At 36.9% G+C, this 23,757-nt stretch overlaps 1 protein-coding gene across 1 annotated transcript in view; it reads left to right on the top strand.

Moving 5' to 3' along the window:
* Nucleotides 1–2,764: 2,764 nt before the first annotated feature.
* LOC113038084 (arginine--tRNA ligase, cytoplasmic-like) overlaps nt 2,765–23,757 on the top strand; it is a gene marked incomplete at its 5' end in the record, with an annotated part of 48,222 nt that continues 27,229 nt past the window's right edge. Inside the window, 3 exons of the mRNA XM_026195290.1 lie at nt 2,765–3,043; nt 3,545–3,654; nt 10,488–10,593. Of these exons, the coding sequence (XP_026051075.1) occupies nt 2,765–3,043; nt 3,545–3,654; nt 10,488–10,593 (495 nt within the window). The remainder of the gene's footprint in view (nt 3,044–3,544; nt 3,655–10,487; nt 10,594–23,757) is intronic.

Below are 23,757 nucleotides of genomic sequence, written 5' to 3'. Positions count from 1 at the left end.
ATTTTTCTTACTCCAATTATTATTAAGTTGGCTTGAGAAAGTTAAAGCTCCTCCTAGAGCTTCAAACTCGGGTGAGACTTTCAGATTGTTCTGCCTTGGTGTGCTACATCTTTTCAGATCTATCTATCAGAAATATAGCCCGGCTACATCCTATGTTATCCTTTTCGGTAGCTGAGAAGTTGATTAACTCTTTTGTCTTTTCGCGCATTGACTACTGCAATGGTCGTTTAGCTGGGGTATCTAAATCATCACTGGATAAATTGCAATATCTTCAAAATTCAGCTGCTAGAGTACTATCTGGGGTCAAGACCAGGGACCATGTAACTCCAGTCTTGGAGTCCCTGCACTGGCTACCTGTTAGGTACCGTATTGATTTTAAAATCCTTATGTTGGCCTATAAATCTCTACACAATCTGGCACCTGAGTATTTGACTGACTTATTAATCCCCTACACACCACGTCGCAATCTGCGCTCCTCTCAGAGTGGTCTATTGGTTGTTCCGAAGACACGGCTTCATACGTGGGGTGACCAAGCATTCTCTGTCTATGCTCCTAAGCTCTGAAATTCTCTCCCGGCCGACATCAGGGAAGCAAATTCATTAGTGACTTTTAAATCTCTTCTTAAAACATTTTATTTTAGGATTGCTTTTACATGAACTTGATTTTATGCGTTTATTTTCTTGTACTTTGTGTTTATTCATTTGCTGTTATGCTTGTATGTAAAGTGCTTTGAGAAAGCTACTTTTAAAGGCGCTATACAAAATAAATCTATTATTATTATTATCTATCTATCTACAGTATCTATCTTCAAACTTATCTACAGTATCTATCTTCAAACCTATCTACTCATCTAATATCCTTATCTATCTATCTGTCTATCTATCTATCTATCTATCTATCTATCTATCTATCTATCTATCTATCTATCTATCTATCTATCCTAGCAACATGGTAATAATTTTAAAAGTGTGTATATATATATAATATATATATATATATATATATATAGATATAGATATAGATATACTGGCTGTAATATCTAGTTGGTGACACAAAACACGATTTTTAAGTTTCAGTTTTATTACAGTTATTATTTGTTTTAATTTTAAGTCATAATTAAATAGAAGTACCGTATTTTCCGGACTATAAGTCGCACTTTATTTCATAGTTTGGCTGGTCCTCCGACTTATAGTCAGGTGCGACTTATTTATGAAAATTCATTTGACATGAAGTCTGCAGAGAGTCTCCACTATAGACGAAAGTGATCAGCCAAGCCACAAGAGATATACTGTTTTGACGGTGAGTCTGTCGTTCGTCATGTGAGATGATTTAGTTCATACACTGTATATAAAAACGGTGTGGTAGTTCTAGCTAACGGTCCTATCATTATCACTTCTAAATATTCTGTAACATCACTTACAGCCGCTAATGCATTGCTATATTAGATTAGCCACAAAGCTAATACCATGTTTATCAGTGGAAGAGCGCTAACGTTAATAAGAGGTCAAACTATAACTTTAGCGTTTATCTTATTGTAAATATATCTGCAGTGTTTCCCACATAATGACCGCGTAAGGGGCCGTTCACATATCGCGCCTAAAAACGCGTGGAAAACGCTAGGCGCACCGCTTTTTCCTTCTTTCCAAAGCGCTCGGGCAGAAGCGCTCCTGAGGCGTCTGCCTTTGCTAAGTAACCAAGACGTGCTCTCTCCATGAAGACGCGGAAATTTCAGCAAAAAAGAAATGGATTTGCAGCACTAAAAATCGCTCGCAATAGCTCTGCTACTAAATTTATTTCAAAATGGCAATCCATATACAGCTATGAACAGCTGTTCCTTCATTTTGGCTCAGTTTTCAACGTTGTTATGGGAAAGGATGAAGCTGATTGGTTAGTTCTTGTCACATGACCCGCGGTGCGCTTGCGACATTCTGAAAAGTTGAGATGTTTTTAACTCGATGCGGTGCGGACGCGCCTGGAAAAAACGGGTGCTTCCACGGTTTACGCGTCGCTTCCCTGCACAAAGAGAAGAGGAGAAGATATACGGGTCCGTTGTGAATGTGTCTGTGAGAGCAAATATAGTGTAGTTACAGTAACTACAGTAGGTGCGTCAAAAATTATTAAACCAGAGAGGACATGTAAATAAATATGAGCTGAACACGCGCTTTTTTCTTTTTTCTTCTTTTTTACAGATTGTTTCAAAGCAGCTTTACAGACATAACAGGAAAATGTTGTAATAATATGGTTAAATATAAGTAGGTAATATGTCATACCAGTTTATTTTCAAAATCAAAATATCGGCTTATAAATCGGCTCTTTTTGAGTTAATATCGGCATCAGTCCGGCCATTAAAAATCCATATCGGTCAGGCTCTACTTTATACGGATTAGTGCTCCTGTAATCTACACTAAGCAGCATATAGCGCCCTCTCGCGGCTGTAGACGGTAATGTTTTCTCTTGGTTCTAAATAAATGCGACTTATAGTCCAGTGCGACTTGTGTTTTTTTCCTCATCATGACGTATTTTTGGACTGATGCGACTTATAGTCCGAAAAGTACAGTACTTGCTTTTTTAACTTTATTTACATATGTAACTTGAAGTAATCCAATAGTAATCAGATGGCATTACTTTTATACTGTGGTACTTCGATTACGCTAATGAGTAATTATTATTATTATTTTTTTTTAAGTAATTTCTAACTGTAACTGTATACATTTTAAAAGTAACTTTCTCAACCCTTTTAAAAGCATTGCACATATCTAAATGATTATATCCAGTGAGGGGCAGTGTTGGTTTAACATTGCATTTTGTCCCTTGCTCAACCATCCTCTGTCAAATTTCTTGCCAATCCTATTCTCTTTCAACAGGGCTGGTGCAGTTGGACGAGGGCAGGAAGATCGTGTTTGCTCCAGGCCAGTCTATTCCCCTGACAATTGTCAAATCGGATGGAGGCTACACTTACGATACCTCCGATCTAGCTGCCATCAAAAACAGGCTGTTTGATGAGAAAGCTGACATCATCATCTATGTGACTGACAGTGGCCAGGTGTGTTGGTGAAATCTTGAAAAGACCCCAGAACACAAAACTTCCCACAGTTACCTGATATCTATGAGGACACATGCAGCAGGGGTCAAGGGCACTGATTAACCCCCAGATTTCAAACATCTATTTGTTTATAAATATTTGTAATAGATTCCTCACCTTAAATATTAATGCGTTCTAGTTCAGTAACACAGTCTGTTAATGACTGTCAAACTGATTAGTTTACACTAGAAAAAAGACATTCAATTTTCCATGGCTAAAAATGAATTCATTTGATGATCTTGATTCAAACTGCAGCATTTTATTTTGTATGTTTATTCTGAGAATTGTGTGTTGATGATTGGATAACTAAATGTTTTCAGTGAGAGATATATATATATATATATATTTATATATATTTATATAGATATATATATATATTTATATATTTATTATTTATATAATAATATATATATATATATTTTTTTTTTTTTTGTCCTTGTTATTGTCTGTGGTGTATGACAGGCAATGCACTTCCAAGTGGTCTTTGCTGCTGCTCAGCTGATAGGCTGGTATGACCCTAAAGTCATACGGGTAGAACATGCAGGTTTTGGTGTGGTGCTCGGGGAGGACAAGTAAGTGCACTGATCAGTATGGAAATCACCTTTGTCTTATTTCCACAAGGAACAGCTAGTAATAAAATAAAGAATAAAATAAAATAATCAAGTTTTGATTGGTGAAGGTGAGATGCACAGATTGTAGCATAAACAGAAGCAAATACATTTTGAAAAAGCATTATTTTCTGTTTAGATTAGATCAGATTAGATATTTAAAATCCTCTGTGCAATGCAAGATATATATATATATATATATATATATATATATATATATATTTAATTTTTTATATTTTTAACATGAACATGTAACCCTAGTTCGCTGAAGGAGGGAATGGAGACATTACATCAGTGGGATCTCGCTAGAGAGATGAATAACCTTCGAGTGTTAACAATACAAGCCAATGAATGTTGCCGTGTGAGATTTGCATCGTGGACCCCACCCCACGGTGCAGGTATATGAGAGTGCATGTAGTCACACAATCAGTTTTTCGCTGAGGAGTCTCAGCTGTACATTGGTGCAACAACATTTGTGGCGAATGAACATAATGTCTCCGTTCCCTCTTTTAGGGAACGAGGGTTACATAGATTCAGGGTTACATTTTCAGATTTTATTCAGATATTTAAACATTTAACAAATGATTACATAAATCAACATAAAGTCTGAAATGAAATAGGCAGAAGCAAAAGCTTATTGCGCCTATCCCAATGCATTTACAAAACAAAATCAGTAAAGCTGCCAATGTCTTATAAATGGAGAAAAAAAAGAAAGAAAAAACATCATCAACATCCCCAGCATCCATTTACATCTTTAGCATCCATTCTCAATGTATTTTTTTATAATTGATTTCTTCAAAATAATTTTAAATTGAATTAAGGTTTTACAATCTTTTAGCTCTTGGTCCAACTTACTCCACACATTAATCCCAACAAAAGAAACACAATGCATACGTAACTGAGATGCAGAGGTGGGTAGTAACGAGTTACATTTACTTGGTTACATTTACTTGAGTAATTTTTTGGGGTAACTAATACTTTTCGGAGTATATTTAAAGATGGGTACTTTATTCTCTTACTTGAGTAAATTTTTTGGGAAAAATCTGTACTTTTACTTAATTACTGTGGGCGACGCTCCTCTCGTTACTTTCTTAATGCAATAAATGTTATAAATGCTTCAGTTTATTCCAAACGCGCCGTCTACTTTTCTCTGGGCAATGAGCGATGCCCATTGGCGAATGATTCATTCTTTTGAGTCAATTCTGTTCAAAGGCTTGAAACCAATAGGCAAATGAGTGAATTGGTTCATGAATCAGTTTGAATGAGTCGTTCAGTTCCCTGCCGCACGCGCTGAGCGACTGAAGCAGTTCACTCAGAGTTGTAACGTTTAATATCAGCAGCGTTGAAAACGGGGCTATGAAACTGCACTGAATTGAAAGCAAATCTGCAATTAGCTTGAGATGGAGATCCTTATTAGATGAACACGTGTGCTGTCTACTTTTTAACAGGTAATAACTTGGGCTACATTTGATTACAGTATACGATACCACTGTGACATTAGTTTGTTGTACATGTGTGGCTTATAACAGAGGGGAGTCAAGTTGAATGCAGCTTCCAAAAGACAAAAAATAAACCGATTAAGATTTTATAAATTTTAATACAATCACACCGTTGGGAGTACGTTCAAGTCATATCATCAGCTGCTAAATTCAGATCTGTGGTCGCTTGTTGGCCCTGAGCCAGAGGCAGACGCAGTTTTACAGCGCTGCGCATTATAACCAATCACACACGGTTCTGTTGAGCCTTTGAATGCAATGGCCAATCAGAGGTGTTCCGATGATTCATCGCTAAAATGCCGGTGCTTCCTTCACTCGCTCACTGACTGAATACCTCTTTCTGGTGAATTCTCTCGTCAGAAACAACAAAGTGCAGATGTGTGTACAAATCTATAATTAAGATATGGATTTCACAGTGTTAACAGTTTAAGTGATTTTAATGGGAGTTTCTGAGAGTGATTGAAATCTAGACTGTCAGTGAAAATGTTCTTTAATAATGTAAATGTTATTTGCTCTCTTTCTGAACAATGAAAGATTAGTAGCAATATTTATGTCATATTAACTTTCAATGTTAAATTCACATTTAATATAAAGTCAGTCGTATTGAAAATGTTATGGCATGGCACCTATATCTGTTACTTAAGTAAACAGACAGGGTTTTATAATAAATTACATAAATTGGAGTAAAGGCTGATGAAATATATACATTTATACACACACGCATACATTACATACATTTTATCTATATATCTAAATAAAAATAGGCTCCGTATATATGACCCAAAGTAACTAGTAACTAACTACTTGAGTAGATTTTTTATCCAATACTCTTTTACTCTTACTCAAGTAACTATTCAAGACTAGTACTTTTACTTGAGTAAATATTTCTAGAATTACTTTTACTTGAGTAAAGTTTTTGGGTACTCTACCCACCTCTGCTGAGATGTTCCCTTTCAGTCAGTCACATTCAGCATTATGTCAGTGACTGACAAATTAGGATCTCTATTAAAAACGCCACTATTGCTGACCCCCTCCATTACCCTGCGAAAGCGGGCAAGTCCCCCCACACTAGTTGGGGCGGATGATAGGACAGGGCTTAGGCAGAGGTATCCGCCACTGCTGTTCCATACAATGGGATATTGGATAACTCTAGGAAAGCATACACAAGTAGGAGAACGCTATGGAAGCCACATCCTTAGTATAGGAGGTAACGTGGAATTTACACACATGGACTAGCTATAGAGCAGTACTATATATGGAATCCCAGTGGCAGACTCAGCCAGCCTGGGGTGAGATCAATGAACAGCAGAGATGGCAGAAGGACTCTGCCAGGGAAAGACAAGGGCTTACCATGAGGGTAGCTGTACTGTGGAAGAATACACATGCGGGATCACCCAAAGGGGGAATAATTGGGTAAAGCTCTCCACCGCATCGCCGAAGAGGCCAGCCTGGGAGATCAGAAAGTCCAAGAAGTAGAGCTTCTCAGACTCCCTGATATCTGCCAGGGTAAGCCAAAGGTGGCGTTCCTGGACCAACAATGCGGACATCGTCTGACCCGGGGACCGTGACTTTCGTCCTTCTCAGTGCACAGTTCCTGCATCACACCTGGGCAGCCTCGTGCAGCTGCTAAAGCGCCTTGGACTGATAGATCTGCAGGAAGAAATTACAGGCCCTGGATGGGAGGTGCAGATTACTCTGCCTGGTGGTGGCGATCTGCAGGAAAAGCTGCATCGTAGTAGCACACAGGGAATATCCACATACCCCTTAGCCCCATCGCCATCAAGAGCTTTGAGGACAGAGGAGGCACTGGTTTCGGGCAGAAAAAGGTGCCCTTCAGGACATAGTAACCTCCTCATGCACTTCCGGGAAGAATGGAACCAGAGAAGTGCTGGGCCTCAGCCTGTCCGAGGCCTCAGCTCCCTCATCCTGGTACAATAAAGGGTGCAATGAGCTGGCGGAGTGAGGGGGAACCCCTCACTGCAGTGGTCTCAAACTCAATTCCTGGAGGGCCACAGCTCTGCAGAGTTTAGCTCCAACCAGCTTCAAATCACACCTGCTTGGAAGTTTCTAGTAATCCTGAAGACCTTGATTAGCTGGATCAGGTGGTTTGATTAGGGTTGGAGCAAAAGCGTGCAGAGCTGTGGCCCTCCAGGAATTGAGTTTGAGACCAATGCCTCATGATCCGAAGTAGTCCTCCTCTGGCAGGAGGAACTAGAACGGGACATGGGGAGGGGGACTCCTCGTTTGGGAGAACATGTTTCATCTACAAATGCTGCATCAGCTTGCTCGAGATGCTGAGATCATGACCATCAGATGGAACTAGGAAACAACCACATTTCTGCTGTGTACACACCACAAACGAATAGTGTCAAATTCGCGTCTACCTAGTCTAGTTTGGCGCTTGAACATTTTGAATGCATTCGTTCATCTAGAGTGAAATAGATGCGCATAGAAAGCAAAAGTTATAGTTACACGGATAGCGTGTTTCATTTTGTTTCATATTGTCTCGCCACCATGCTAGTGGATCTGCCGTAGAGTCAATTGGTTGATCTTGGAGATAGCGCGTTAACTCCGTTTCAGCGCGCGCTCTGATCGGTAAAGGGGCAGAGATTTCAGACCTCCGTTTATTAAGGAGATCTGTCACAAAACTCATCATCCGCGCCAAAGTTCTTTGAGCAAATTTCAAAGCCGCACCCGCCCGCAATCCGCTGATTGTTTTGCGGTCTATGCTTTGCTGATGCGAGCCGCAAAAAAAAAAAAAAAAAAAAAAGCCATTGTCTGTTCTGGAAAGGATGCAGCAAAAATATTTAATGCAAGAGTATGAGGCATAGGCCTACGCTGAGTTTCATTTACAATGAGATGCGCTCTAGTTCACAGTGCAGTGCAAGTGAACGCGGCGCGCTGGTGCTTCCATGTCACGGTTATCATTGTCTGCTATATTTGCTTTTTATTTATTAAAATACATGCAATTGGTTGATGAAACATCTATTAAAATTAAGATAAAATTTGTTCAAAACGAAATTCGTTTTTAAGAAAGGTTTTCTACAAAGCAAAATTTAATGAAGTGGTAAATATCATGTCTGACGATTTACAAAACTTCATTAAGTGGTAAAAACCATGTCTCCCGATATATTGCGCATCTGATGATCCTATCTAAAAAATGAAAATAATTTTTGATAAAAAATGTTTGTAAAAAATATTTTAGTGACACGGTTTTGGCGGTTATAAAGTTCTAATGACGGTGTTCAACTATAACCGCCGGTCTCACGGTTATATACTAACCGTCACACCCCTAGGTGGCAGACGCAAATTTGTGTCAAACGCTAAATGCACAAAAAGCACCATTTGTGCGTATTGCGCCAGACGCTCAAATCACGTCATTCTGTGCGAACTTGACGCGCGAATGATGCAAATTTGCTCTACAGCTCTGTGTTAAATTCATCATTTGTGGCCCGCTAAACGCCTCATTCCCGCCACGAGACCTCCAGTCACGTAAACGTGTCTTTACATTGACTTAACATTAAAATAATAACACACAAGTGGAAGGCCATATTTAAATAGACGCCGCGTCACTGGTAGAGCTCGTTTAGTAATTGATCTTTTAGTAATTTAGAAAAACACAAAGTCCTGGAAGAGCCTAGGAGGAGTTGTAGCGTGACTGAAGAATGGGAAGCAGCAGCAATGGCAACGCCTGCTGACGCGCCATTAAACCAACACTTGCGAACAGGCTGTCTTAATGATAATCTTGCTTGGTAGCTTAAATGCTCGGCTTGAAGGCTCGAAGCAAAAAGCTGAATGTGCCACTGTAAATACAAATCTTGCATGCCAACGTTTATTGGCTTGTTTTGTTAAGACTCAAAGGTTATTCATCGCTCTAGCGAGATCCCAATTCGTCAGTCACTGACTTAACGTCTAACATGACTGACTGAAAGGGAACTGGATTAGAGCTGTAATCGGGCCTTAAAAATTAGGCCCGACAGGTTTCGGCCTGAGCCCGACAAGTACATTTTGATTGACAGCTTTTTAAAAGCCCGAACCCGTTTACAGCCCGACATTATTCAAATATGCGCACAAACACAGCTCTTTTTCCTTTTGTCAAGGAGTAGTCATTTATACATATTTTAACATAATTTATTCATAACTAATGTAGACTAGACCACTTGGAAGTTGGAATAAAGAAATAAAATAAGTCCTCTGTAACATCGTAGCATTCTACACATACAATAAAAACAAGTCTTTTTTTAACAAATTAAATTAAGATAAATTTTAAATTAAGATGGGTATTTGGCAATAACAGATAAAGGCCGGATTTGCTTCGCCAGCAGCTGACATTTATTAAAAGAATAATGCCAATAAATACTCTGTCCACATTATCCATTTAAGACTCGATGAATATTAAGATATCATTTGAAAAACCTTTACTCACAGAGATTAGGCTAGGTCTACATGTTTTTGTGGAGGAAATGTGTAAATCCGCTGTAGATGTCTTCAGCGCGCTGCTGCGCTCACTGATGGTGCGTCATTATTCATTCATTATTCTCAGTAACACGGTCAAAACTTTTCCACAACTCGCCAGAGGCAAGCCTCCGTTACACCTACTCAGCATCCATTTTCGCATCTTTCTCGCACTAATCAAAACACATCACATGACCGCTCGTTTACCTCGCAAACCGGAGCGCAAGCCGAAGCCCGACCCGAACCTACGTAAAATTATATAAATTAAGCCCAAGATCTTCAGCTCTAAACTGGATTACTGCAGGATTACTGAAAAATAATTACATTTATGTTCAGAGTTATATTTTAAATCATGACACAATACTGTTCTAAAAATTATATTTGATTAAACATATGGTAAAAACAATGTGCAATATAATTTTAATTTAATAGTGTGAAAAATTATAATTTTCTGTTAATATATTTTAAAATATAATGTATTCCTGTGTTGGCAAAGGTAAAAAAAAATTTTAGCCACCATCACTTCAGTCTTTTGTGTCTTGTCATCCTTCAGAAATCATTCTAATATAACTGGTGCTCAGAAACATTTCTTATCTATGTTGAAAGTAGTTGTGCTTTGCTGATTTTTGTGGAAATGGTTTGGACCAGTTAAAGGACAATGCTTGACAAGAATTCTAATAGAATATTAATATTTGATGAATCAAAGAAAAAAAATTGAAAGATTAATTGGTTAATCAAGATGTTTTTTGTTGCAGCTCTGGTGTCACATGTGCCACTAGTTTTTGTTGTAAAGGAAATATTATAATGAATAATGTTTTATGTTTTCATATTAAATCTCCTTCCCAGGAAAAAGTTTAAGACTCGTTCAGGGGACACGGTTCGTCTTATGGACCTTCTTGAGGAGGGTCTGAAAAGATCCATGGACAAACTGAAAGAGAAGGGGAGAGATAAGGTGAGCCCCTCAAACTTAAAGGAAATTGATATTTTTTTATGGCACCCTGAAAGCATCCATCCAACTCCCTTTGTATGCCTGAGTACTCAGTTCATAAGAGTTCAATAGATCTCAAATGCGACCAGGGGCCAGCTGTACCAATTACTGAATATTTGAATCACAACTCCTTTGCTTTCAGAAATAAAGAACCTCCAAATGCCTAATGCACTTGATTAATATCTCACAAAAAGTGCTGAGATCTGCTGACAGTAAAGGAGTTTGTAAAATACAATTGTTGTTTCAGACACAAGTAGGCAAAGCAAAAGTATTTAGACATTTAGGTGCCATCAAATAGCCTTTTTTGGATTCTTAAAGACACGCATACAATTTTTCTTTTTAAGTTTTCATAGATTTTATTATTTGGCTATTGAGGTCAAATAATAGATTTTATGATATTATTCTTGACCAAGTATAGAAATAGTTAATTTCCCTAAAGGTAATAAAAATTTTGCCAAGTGCCTTATTTGTCATAATTATGGAAAATAACATTATGCTGCATTAAAGTACACAGAAAAAATAGCAGACGTGTAATCGTCCAATATGACCAAATGCAGTTTAACTTCTAACCAAACTCCATCCATAAAATACAGATGAGTGGGGATTCATCTTAGTGTTACTTGTTTAATAAGATGCCAGTGAACTGTACATTATGAATTAGGAGTAAAACTGTAAAAATGGCAAACAAACAATAATCAGAATAATTATACAACCAAAGAATATGCATACAAGCATCTCCAAGACTTATACCTGAAAATAAGGCTCAAATATTATCGATGTAATCAATTTACTTAAATTAGATAAGCAGATAAAAATAGCAACAAATACCAGATATTGACTTACAGTATATAGGTAAGCTATCTTGTCCAAGTAGAATGAAAGCAACCCATTGAGTGCCATATCAAATAAAGGCTGGGCTAACAGAGGCTATTACTAAAATTCAATTCAATAAAAAGTCAAGTTACCTTTATTTATATAGTGCTTTCAACAACACAGATTGTAACAAAGCAACTGAACAGAATTAAATAGGAAAATAGTGTCAATTATGCAAAAAGGCAGTTCATCATTGAATTCAATGCTGTCGTCATCCAGCTCAGTTTAGTTTAAATAGTATCTGTGCAATCAAGTCGATGAAATTGCTGGAAATTAAGAATCCCGAACTAAGCAAGCCAGAGGCGACAGCGGAAATCTTGGGAGAAACCAGGCTCTGTCGGGGGGCCAGTTCTTCTCTGGCAAGACGAAAACAGCAGTTCAATTCCAGGCTGCAGCAAAGTCAGATTGTGCAGAAGAATTATCTGTTTCCTGTGGTCTTGTCCCGATGGCCGACTAGGAGACAAGGTCTTGACTGACGATCTGTCTCTGGGGCTCATTTAGTTTCCTGGTCTCCGCTGACATAACAAGTGAATGACTAGAACTAGAAAAATCTTACGTGGGGGCAGACCAATTTTTAGTCTATAACTAAAACAACAGTCCTATGTAAAACCAGTTCAGCAAGTGAAAGCCTCATAAGACACTGTCCATATCAAGATGGACAAAGTAAAGATCTGGACCCTCACACAGAAATGGCTTATGGACTGCAATGTTATGTTCTTCACTGAAACATGGCTCTGTATTGATGTCCCAAACAGCATGGTGCATATGGATGAATGCTCTTTCTTTAGGGCTGACAGAGTAGCAGCAAACTCTGGTAAAAACAAGGGTGGTAGAGTAGCATTTATGTAAACAAATCATGGTGTACAGACTCTGTCATTGTTGATACCTACTGCCTTGTTGATCTGGAGTTCCTGATTATCAAGTGCAGGCCATTCTATCAACCACGTGAGTTTACTTGCATTGTTGCTGCTGCAGTTTATGTACGATCGGATGCTAATGCTAATGTGGTTATGAAAGAACTTTGGGCTGCTATTAGCAAATTACAAACCTTGTATCTGGATGGAGGCTTTTTTGTTGCTGGGGACTTTAATTGCCACACTTTGAGATCTGTTCTCCCTAAATTGCACCAAAATGTCTCCTGCTCTACAAGGTGACGTTAAACATTTGGACCACGTATATTCTAATGTGACTGATGCCTACAAAGTCACACCCCTCCCCCACCTGGGTCAGTCTGACCACCTCTCTTTGTTCCTGCTCCCCAATTATACCCCGATCATCAAATCTGTGAAACCTACAATAAGAACTGTTAAAATCTTGCTGGAAGGTGCTGACTCTACTCTTCAACATCAATTCCAGAACACAGACTGGAGTGAGTTTGCTGCCCAGGCCACCACAAACTTTCAGATCAACATTTTTACTTACACCAGATCAACAGATGTGTGGGCAGTCACCACACACAAAAAAAATAAAAAATTTCCCCAATCAGAAGCCCTGGTTGAACAGAGAGGTTTGCGTCCTGCTCAAAGCAAGAGATGCAGCCTTCAGGACCAACCTGAGGAAGAGAATCTGCCAAGGCATACAAACTATCACAGACTACAAACCACTGTGCCCCCCTCCAGCTCTGCCTCCCTCCCTGATGATCTCAATCACTTTTATGCTTGTTTTGAACAAAATAATGAAATCTCCCTCAAAGCTGAGCATCAACCCAATGAACTGCCTCTCACACTCTCCACCTCAGATGTTTACTCCACTCTGTGTAAGGTGAAGGCAGGGCTGCATACTGAGCCCTCTCCTGGAATCCCTATTCACCCATGACTGTGCTACTGTTTATGGATCCAACAACACAAACAAATTTGCAGATGACGCCATGGTGGTAGGTCTGATCAAAGATGAAGACAAGTCAGCCTACAGGTATGAGGTGCAGCACCTGGCTGTGTGGTGTGCCACCAACAATCTGGAACTAAACACCCAGAAGACAAAGGAGATCATTGTGGACTATAGGTAGACTAGGAGTCTTGCACACACTCCCATCTACATCAATGTATTGGAGCGTGTGTCGAGTTTCAAGTTCCTTGGCATCCACATCTATGATGACCTGGTCCCTTAACACCTTCACCCTGGTCAAAAAGGCACAGCGGCCCCTTTACTTCTTACGGAGTCTTAAGAAAGTTCACCTGAGTTCCAGGATCCTTGTGGAATTCTACCGCTGTACCGCTGAGAGTATACTCACAAACTGTATCTCAGTATGGGACAGCAATTGTTCCGCATCTGACTGCAAAGCACTGGTGATATCTTCTCAACGGATCACCGGCACCCAGTTAACTTCCATTGAGAATATTTATCATAAGCGTTGCTTCGGCAGGGCAAGAAACATCATCAAGGATGTCTCTCATCCTAACCATTGACTTTTCACCCTCCTTCCATCCGGCAGGTGTTACAGGAACCTACACTCTAGCACTAGGTGGAGAAAGATTTTTTCCCAGGCAGACGGACACAGTCAGACAAATCAAAGTGCTTGCCCGTTCTCATCATCGATTCCATCCCGAGGAGTTCTTTTGTTATTGTGAAAATTATGGGCCCTATTTTAACTATCTAAATGCAAAGTGTAAAGCGCACGGTGCAGGTGCACTCTTTGCTTGTCCAAATCCACTTTTGCTATTTTAATGACGGAAAAAACGGTTGATGCGCTCGGGCGCATGGTCTAAACGGTTAGGTTGTCCCTATACTTTTAATGAGTAATGGGTGTTTTTTTGGGCGTAATGTGCAATAAACCAATCAGATTCTCATCTTCCATTCCCTTTAAGTGCCAATTGTGCTCGTGCCATGACGGATTTGCTATTTACACGGCGGAATTTGTCAAGCCCAAAGACAGAACGTGTCTCCGAGATGAAATGGAGCTGTTCGTGTGCGAGCAAATACCCTAATTCTGATACATGTAATGACTATCCATGATGACATGTAGGCATATATATATATATATATATATATATATATATATATATATATAATATATATATATCCTACAAAAAAAAATCTTATGCATTGCAATCCTTTAATTTTGAATATTTGGCATGTTTATATGCTGCTGTGTGTACCTGTGTTTAATAAGCAGCATGAACGCTCTTTAAATAACAAAGAAAAAACATTGCGCCAGACTTTGGACCAGGTTTGAGCTGGTGCACGGCGCAGTCTATTTTCAGCTCCTTAAACATGCGCCTGAACACACCTCTTTTTTAGACCGGCATGCCCATGGGTGCAAAAATGAGCGCAAATTGCTAATTTAACGATGTGGCGATTGATGGGAAAATGCGAACGGCACCAGACTGAAAATAAATTAAGGCCATTCTTAAAAATATTTAGGTTTGCAGTAAGCGTAATTAAAATAAAAGAAGGGTCGGTCTATGTATTTTTTTCAAGTTTCAATGTAAAAACAAAAGGACATTTTTGGCGATGGTTATGACGTAAGTATGAATATAAACAAATTAGCATATTGTGACGTCACTGACTGTGTCTTCAACCCGTGCCTTCGGGCGCATCATTGCAAACCTTATTTTGATGCAGGCTATATAGACCACAAACAAATAAAAAAATTTGTCAAAAACATGTTTATTGCATGAATTTCAGGTCATAAGAAAAAATAATCCACCGCTACCTGTCAATGCAACCTACAAATGAGAGACCGTTTACTTTGCTTTCTTGGGTTGTCACTTTTGTGAAAAAATCCTGTTTGATTTGAGTAACAAGTGTTCATTGAATCGATTGTAAAATCGAGTTTGCATGTCTAAAGTTCTATATGGCAAATAACACCAAATATAGGTAAATCCATGGAAACAAGCAGGACGAATGTAAAGACCAATATTTCTGATGATTTATTGGCGTGAAGTTACGTGCACAATGACAAACAGGAGTGCAACATTTTCGAAAAACAATAAGCAGAGTGGACTGCCATAATGCAAAACATTTACTGCAGGCTTCAACATGGCTGTGTTTACGATTAGAAATGTCAACCACAACAAAAAAATCGCATAGGCGATTCTAGGGCTGTCAAAAAAATTTAATAAAATAAAAATGTAATATAAAAATCCACATTCGAATGCAAAAACGTTGCATTCGAATTTTAGGTGTGCATTAAGGAAGCTGCCTTATGAGCCCCGGTACTTCACAGTCCGTGTTCCATTCCATTTCGCCGCTCGCACAGCCGTGTCTACAAAACTTGTAACTACTAGACATGTAAAATTAATTACATTTAATTTTCTAAAAATATCTCGAGACTTTGTTGGGTTTTTGTTCCCCATCCCATTGCATCTCATGTTTTTAAATGAGAAAAAAAAGAAAAAATTCTGTGTGACTGGTTTTCCACCCTTTTTATTTAACAAGGGTGTGTGTGTGGCGAAGCACGAGATGACTGTTGGAGCAGAGTCTAATTAACCATAGAATTGTATAGAACGGGATTTCATATCAAACCGGCAGTTTTTGTTGGGAGTGTCAACGTGTCACGAACTTGCAGAGTTATTTCTGAGGTCTGACTCTGCTACAAAGTTTCACCGTAAACCGAAACCCAGTTTGTTTCCTTCCATTTATTCAATGCCACCCAAGAAAAATCAACAGAATGAAGAAGAGATGGAAGAGATTAAACAGTCTCTTAACTACATGTCTGGTGAGATTAGCAAGGTGGCTAAACAACAGTCCAAATTGCTGGGACTAATGGAGGAAGTAAGAGAGCTGAAGCTAACGATCAAGGAGAAGGACAAACGAATTGGTGACTTAGAGAGACGCGTTGATGATCTGGAACAATATTCTCGGATGGATGATTTAATCATAAGTGGGGTTACAACAAGACATCAAACTTTGGCCGGTACTGTAAACAGAGAGAAAGGAGAGGATGCCAAAACGAGCGAGCAGTACTCGTTGGAAAGAGAGGTTGTCCAGTTCTTTCAGAGTAAAAATATGGATATACAAACCAAAGCGATCTCAAGCTGTCATAAACTGCCTACAAAGGATAGGAAAACCAAGCCGGGAATTGTCATACGTTTCACTAACAGAAAAGCCAAAACAGAATTACTGAGACAAGGAAGGAAGCTGCGTGGGTCAGATGTGTACTTGAACGAACATCTAACGAAAAAAAATGCCAATATAGCAAGGCAGGCACGGATCTTAAAAAAACAGAACAAAATTCAAGCTACGTGGACGAGGAATTGCAAGGTATGGATTAAGTTCAAATGGATCACCTGAGGAAGCAAGCATCATTGTGGTAAGTGAGCTCAGTGAATTGGATAGATACAAATGATTACTGCTGGATAGGCTGATGAATGAGACATACAGTCAGAGGACATGTACATCGGAACTAAATAAATAAAACCTTTGAACTTTGTATGGACCATGAAAGCCTAGAACTGAGAACATTCAATTATACTGAGCATAAATTGCAAGATATGGAGAATGAAATTGATCCTGAGAATAATTTTTTTAATAATATACAAATAAATTGTGAATACTACACTGATGAACAATTTAAATTTAAGTTAAAAAAGAATGGAGAAGTATCCATAATACACTTTAACAGCAGGAGTTTAAATTCAAACTTCTCAAAAATCAAACTTTGTTTACAGCAAATTGAACAAAAAATGACAGTTATAGCAATTACTGAGACTTGGCTTACTGATGAACAAGCTGTGATGTATGAAATAGAAGGATATGAGATGTTCTTTGTGAATAGAAGGGAAAAAAAGGGAGGGTGGGTTGCTCTGTACATTGACTCTAACTACAGGAGCAGAGTTGTGGAAAGTATGTCGTTGTGAAGAGACAAAGTTATGGAGTGTGTTACTGTAGAAATCGAGATAGAAAGAGTAAATAATATCATTTTAAGTTGTGTGTATAGAACTCCGGGTTCTTGTATTGAAACGTTCACAGAAGCATTAGTGGGGTTGTATGACAGTATAAACAAAAAGAAAATGTTCTTTGTTTGTGGAGATTTTAATATAGCTCTATTGAACCCATTCCACCTTAATACAACAACAGAATTTATTAATGCAATGTATAGCATGAGCTTATACCCCTCCATTATACGTCCAAGTAGAATTACAACACATAGTGCAACTTTAATAGACAATATATTTACCAACGTTATTGATAAAAAAATAACAAGTGGACTTCTTATTAATGACTTAAGTGACCATCTGCCGGTTTTTGCAACCATACCATGCTGTAAGGTGACCAATAGAGACATACAAGTCCAATTAATAAGACCCAAAACCAAGAGTGCAATTAACAACTTTAAAGAAGATCTTATAAAACAAGACTGGAAGGAAGTTTATGTTGAAGATGTAGATGAAGCCTATGATAAATTTATATCTATATTAATAACATCTTATGACAAAAACTGTCCCTTAGTAAAGAAAATGGGGAAACAGAAATTTGCTGAAAAAAACGTGGTTAATAAAAGGGAATCCAAAAATCATGTAGACGGAAAAAGCTTTTTATCAAAAAAAGAACTAAAGAAGCTGAGCAAACATATAAGGTATATAAAAACAAATTGACTAATATCATTAGAAACAGTAAGAGAGAGTATTATAGTAGATTGTTGGACAATAATAAGAATAACATAACAAAAACATGGAAAATATTAAATGAAATAGCAAGAAACAATGTTGGAAGGACAAGTTGCCCAACCTACTTTATGACAAAGGATAATATTATTATAAATAATAAGGAACAAATTGCTAATGAATTTAATAAATGACTAAATGATTTTGTTGTAAAATGCAATATATTAAGCAATCAACAATATGGGTTTAGAAGTAACAGAACAACCTCACATGCATTAATAGAATTTGTGGAGAAAATATCTAATGCAATAGAAAATAAACAATACACAGTTGGGGTATTTTTAGATCTTAAAGCATTCGACACTGTTAACCATGATATCCTATTAGAGAAACTGAAAAAATATGGTGTAAGAGGAGTAGCTCATTCTTGGATAAGTAGTTACTTAGAAAAAAGGTATCAATATGTCCAGATAGATAAATGCAAGTCACAATGGTTGCAAGTGACATGTGGGGTTCCCCAAGGCTCTGTGTTGGGCCCATTGCTTTTTCTGTTGTACATCAGCGACATATGTGAGGCTTCCAAAGTATTAAAACTGATATTATTTGCGGATGATACAAACTTATTTTGTTCTGGTGACAATCTGAAACAACTTTTGGAAACAATGGAAAAAGAAATGGTATTGCTAAAAAATTGGTTTGATTTGAATAAACTAACAATAAATATAAGTAAAACAAAATTTATTGTGTTTGGTAATCGTTTATCGAAAACAATAAGTAAATTAATGATTAATGAAATTGAAATAGAAAGGGTGTCGGCAATTAAATTTCTTGGGGTGATAATTGACATTGACTTAAATTGGAAGCCCCATATATCCTATACTAAGAACAAGATTTCAAAGTCAATTGCAATATTATATAAAGTTAAAGACTTATTAAATTAAAAATCATTATATACCTTGTATTGCTCCCTAGTGCTTCCATACATTACTTATTGTGTGGAAGTATGGGGAAATACATATAAAACAAATACCAATTCAATATTTATGCTACAAAAGAGAGCCATACGAATAGTAAAGAAAACCAACTATAGGGAGCCAACAAACTCCCTATTTATTGAACTAAAGGCCCTAAAGTTGAAAGAATTAGTAGAACTAAAAACATTACAAATTATGTACAAAGCAAACAATCATCAATTGTCAGAAAGTATCCAAGGGTTGTTTACAGAAAGAGAATGTCAACATGATTTAAGGGGAACGTGTATGTTTAAAAAGAACCAAGTGCGGACCAATGCAAAATACCATTGTATTTCAGTTAAAGGTGTAATTCTATGGAACAGCTGTCAAGAGGAATTAATAGTATGTGGGTCACTTAGCAAATTAAAGAAGCTATTTAAGAATAAAACACTGAAACTATATAAAACAATTTAAAGAGTGATAAATGAAAGTGGCTTTTTGTTGTATTTTGGATTGTGGAACTGTATTGATTGGCAAAAATAATGTTATTGTAGTCTAGTTATACTAGCTTGTCAACAGTATATTGATGTAGAACAACAGTTTTTTTTTCTTTATTTTTATTTTATTTATTAAAAGATGAGATGTTTTAAAAAGGGTAGGCATTTTAAGCAAGAGCTTCAGCCTACACCTGTTCAGACTAATGTAAATATGTTGTTGTACATTAGCTCAATTGTGTTGAACCTAAGTTGTCCGTCAGAAAAAAACTAAACTAAACAATGCATTCATACATGACGCTGTTTCGTTTATAGTTCTTTAAGCAAATTAATTAATAATAATTGGTTCATAAAAATTATTTTAAATATTATGTTGTTTTTTTCACAGTCATGTATTCTAATGCTTTGAATAAACGTGCAGTAATATTTTGCTCGATATTTTGCGATCTTGAGGGCCTCAGAAGAGAAGCAAAAAGCTTTTCTTCACCCTAACTGAAATTATGCATTTTAAATTCGAATACAATCATATTTAAATAAAAATACATCGAATTTAGTTTTTCAGCTATTTTGACAGCCCTAGGCGATTATAGCCTGAATCTGTATCTGTATGCATGAGACTGTCTGAATACTGGCAGAATTCACATTTCTGTTGTAAAAAGAGAAACATTGTGATGAAGTACTATTTGCTGTTATGGGTGTGTTCGAAGCTGCAGTTGCTGTGACGCCTTTTCAAAAAAAAAAAAAAAAACCTGGACGCGCTCCAGGAGAAGGTCGTTAAAATCAAGTTCCTATTTCCGTTTTCGAAACTTGTGTTGGTTGGTCCAATCGATTTGTGCAATAGATTTTCGAACATAAAGTGACAGTCGACATGGACACGGTTTTAGACTAGACGGGAGAAGGGATGGGAAAAGATCTGGGCACAGTTTTTCCAGTGACGAGCTGTTTTAATGATTTTTTTTATATGTATTATGGGGCCCAAACCCGTATGACTTTGAACAGTGACCGCTTACATTTTGTTTTCTGCAGCCATTATTACCAAGCGCGAACCGTTGACTCTGATTAGTGAATGAGAATATGAGACGAAGCGAATGCACAGGCAGTGTGACATCCGTGTAAACATAGATGACGTCACAGGTTTTTTTTTTTAATTAAGGAAGATAGCTTTCGTTTGTATGTTAGGCCTAGGAAATTTATATATTTACAATACTTAAATATAATTTATATTATTTTATTGCTTTTGTATTAGTTGTTTGAAGAGTAAAAAAATAATTGGTCGGTCTTAACGCAAATTTACAATCGCAAGTCGTTCAGACTAAAAGCAAAAAAAAAAAAAAATATTTGAGTCTGTCCTTAATTGACAGGGTCGGTCGGGTTACGGCAAACAAGAATATTTTTAAGGATGGCCTAAATTTATTTATTTAGCAGACACTTTTATCCAAAGCGAGTTAGTGCAGTCAGGCTATCAATTTTTACCTATCATGTGTTCCAGGGAATCGAACCCCCAACCTTGTGCTTGATAACGCAATGCGCAATATATATATATTTTTTTTACTTTTTTCTCTGGTCTTAAGAGGTTAAGTTTGTGGCAAGTTTTAAAGCCTTGTTTGCCTTTTCTGCAGGTGACAGGCTGACAGCATTATTCGAATGCTTGCTTGAAAAATTACGACTGAGGTTGTAGTCTTTTAAAACGGCAATACTTTCTTGCCAAATTAGGCCATGTCCACACATACAGTACATGGGTTTATTTATAAACGAGCCTCCATCAATCAGATTTCTCTTGTTTCAAGTTGGTCAATCAGATTTTTAAAGCTTCTTGTTTTGAAACTGTCTTCCATGCAAGTATTGCTTCATACATAGCTACAGTATTGGGAAAAAATATAGAATTTTTACCTGTGAAATTTATCTTAAGATTAGCTATTTTTTTCCTCCTTGAGTAATCAGGACATACTTGGTAACTTGTTTTTGTAATGGTGGCATAATGTCTTGCCTGCTGTAGTCAAGTCACCTTTATTTATATAGCGCTTTAAACAAAATAAAATTGTGTCAAAGCAACTGAACAACATTCACTAGGAAAACAGTGTGTCAATAATGCAAAATGACAGTTCATCATTTAATTCAGTGATTTCATCTCTGTTCAGTTAAATAGTGTCTTTGTATTAATTTGCAATCAAGTCAACGATATCGCTGTAGATGAAGTGACCCCAACTAAGCAACACTGTAAAAAATGTACTGTAGAATTTACAGGATTTTACTGGCAAAAAGTTGCCAATAAAATCCTGTAAAAATGATGTTAATTGCTGTAAAATGGATTACAAGACATTACTGCAAAGCAAATTACAGTTAATTGCTGTTTGTGAAATACAGTAGTTTGTAGTATTTTTTACAGTAACATTGAATTTTACAAGTAGTTTAATTTACAGCAATATTTTGTAAATTCACTGAAGTAGAGTATTTACCTGGCAAAAAAGTTGCCAATAAAGTCCTGTAAATATATTTTACAGCATTTTTTTGTAATTTCATTAAAAAGTTGCCAATAAAATCATGTAAATACCCCTAAATACAATATGATGTTAACAGTAAACGGTAAAACTATAAAACAGTAAACAGTTTAACAGTAAACTATAAAATACTGATATAAATGCATTATCATGAGCTCTATCTTAATACATTTACAAATGAATGAAAACCAAGTCAATAATGATGCTAATAAGTATTTATTAAAACTGGCAGAAATACATTGCAAGGCTTTTACTGGTAAAATAAAATGTTCAGTCTTTCAACAGTTAAATCGTATCATAAAAATAGCATAGCATCACAAATAACTGTTTAAAAAAAGCCATATTCAGAGTAGAAAATTAACCTTCTATAAAAATGAAGGTCAATCAACAGAATTCGTATAATTTTTTTAAACATTTAAAAATTAAAAAAATATATGTTTTAAAGAAACAATCAAATTAAATAATTAACAGTGCAAAATTAATGAGGGAATCAACTGAGTCATTCATTGAACCGATCCGTTCAAAAAGACGAATCATTTAGCTCAAGTTTAGAGAGTTTTGATTTGAGAATGAGCAAAATAGTTTTGCTTTGGTCTTTGTTTGGAACTATATTCGTTGGTGAAATACAACAACAGTTAATATTGTGTATAAAAAAGTGAGTAACTTGTTAATTGTTCATTGAACAATGTATTTGCAATCGTGATACTCAGCAAAACAGCTCACTTGTGATGCTGCTTATATGTTATGAATAAACTCAACAGTTGAACAATTATCTCATGTATTTTCTGAAGTTTATGTGTGCGGTTAAGCTTGTTTTGATGTTGAATGAAACGTTAATATAATCAGAATCATTCTCGCGTTTCGATGCTTCCTCAGTCTTTTTTTCTTTTTTTTTTTTTTAAATCAGGCTAACTTGTCCAGTCGGGCATTTAAAGATGTCTTTCACTTATTATAGTAAGGCGTCGAGTCAATATGGGATGCAGTAGTTGAACACATATAAACGAATGAAATTTCAAATTTTGTCAGTTATTTAGATAGATAGTAACGTTAGTTTCTATGACAATCGTTCGCATTAGGTAAACACTACTTTTAAATGCTCTCAATAAGAACATTTTACTTCCAAAAATCGAACATTTGGCGTAACTATGCTATGATAGTAATTCCCAGTTTACTGCACAGAAGTTACCAAGGCCACTAACGTTAAATGTCAGGATAGGAGGCTATTGTGACATGAAATCTCTTATAGATTAACTTAAATATAAATATAAAAAGGTTATATTTCTTAAGTATAATTAAGTGAACTTAACAGGAATTATGAATAAAGCCTCTTATCTTCAATCGTTCTCGGGCTGCTCCAGTCGGCTGGGTTTCTGAATTTGAATGATGCGCGCGCGATCCCATAATGCCACACTACAGTAAGTTAGTGTAGGAAACACCTGCTTCTTGTAAATGAATTACAGTTGACGTGGAAATATACTGTTAACAACTGTAAAACCTTATTTGACCCATAATGCATTGCGAATTACAGCTGCATCTTGTAAAATGTTTATACAGTAAAATTCTGTAAAATTTTGCTGTAGAAACTACAACAATTTTTTACAGTGAAGCCAAAGGCGACATCGTTAAGGAACCAAAACTCCATCAGTGACAGAATGGAGAAAAACATACCTTGGGAGAAACCAGGCTCAGTTGGGGGGCCAGTTCTCCTCTGACCAGATGAAACCAGCAGTTCAATTCAAGGCTGGAGCAAAGTCAGATTGTGCAT

The sequence above is a fragment of the Carassius auratus genome, chromosome 21 (genome assembly GCF_003368295.1).
Source record: "Carassius auratus strain Wakin chromosome 21, ASM336829v1, whole genome shotgun sequence".
NCBI lineage: Eukaryota > Metazoa > Chordata > Actinopteri > Cypriniformes > Cyprinidae > Carassius > Carassius auratus.
Note: the sequence above shows the minus strand (reverse complement) of the source record. Positions and strands in the feature narration are given on the sequence as shown.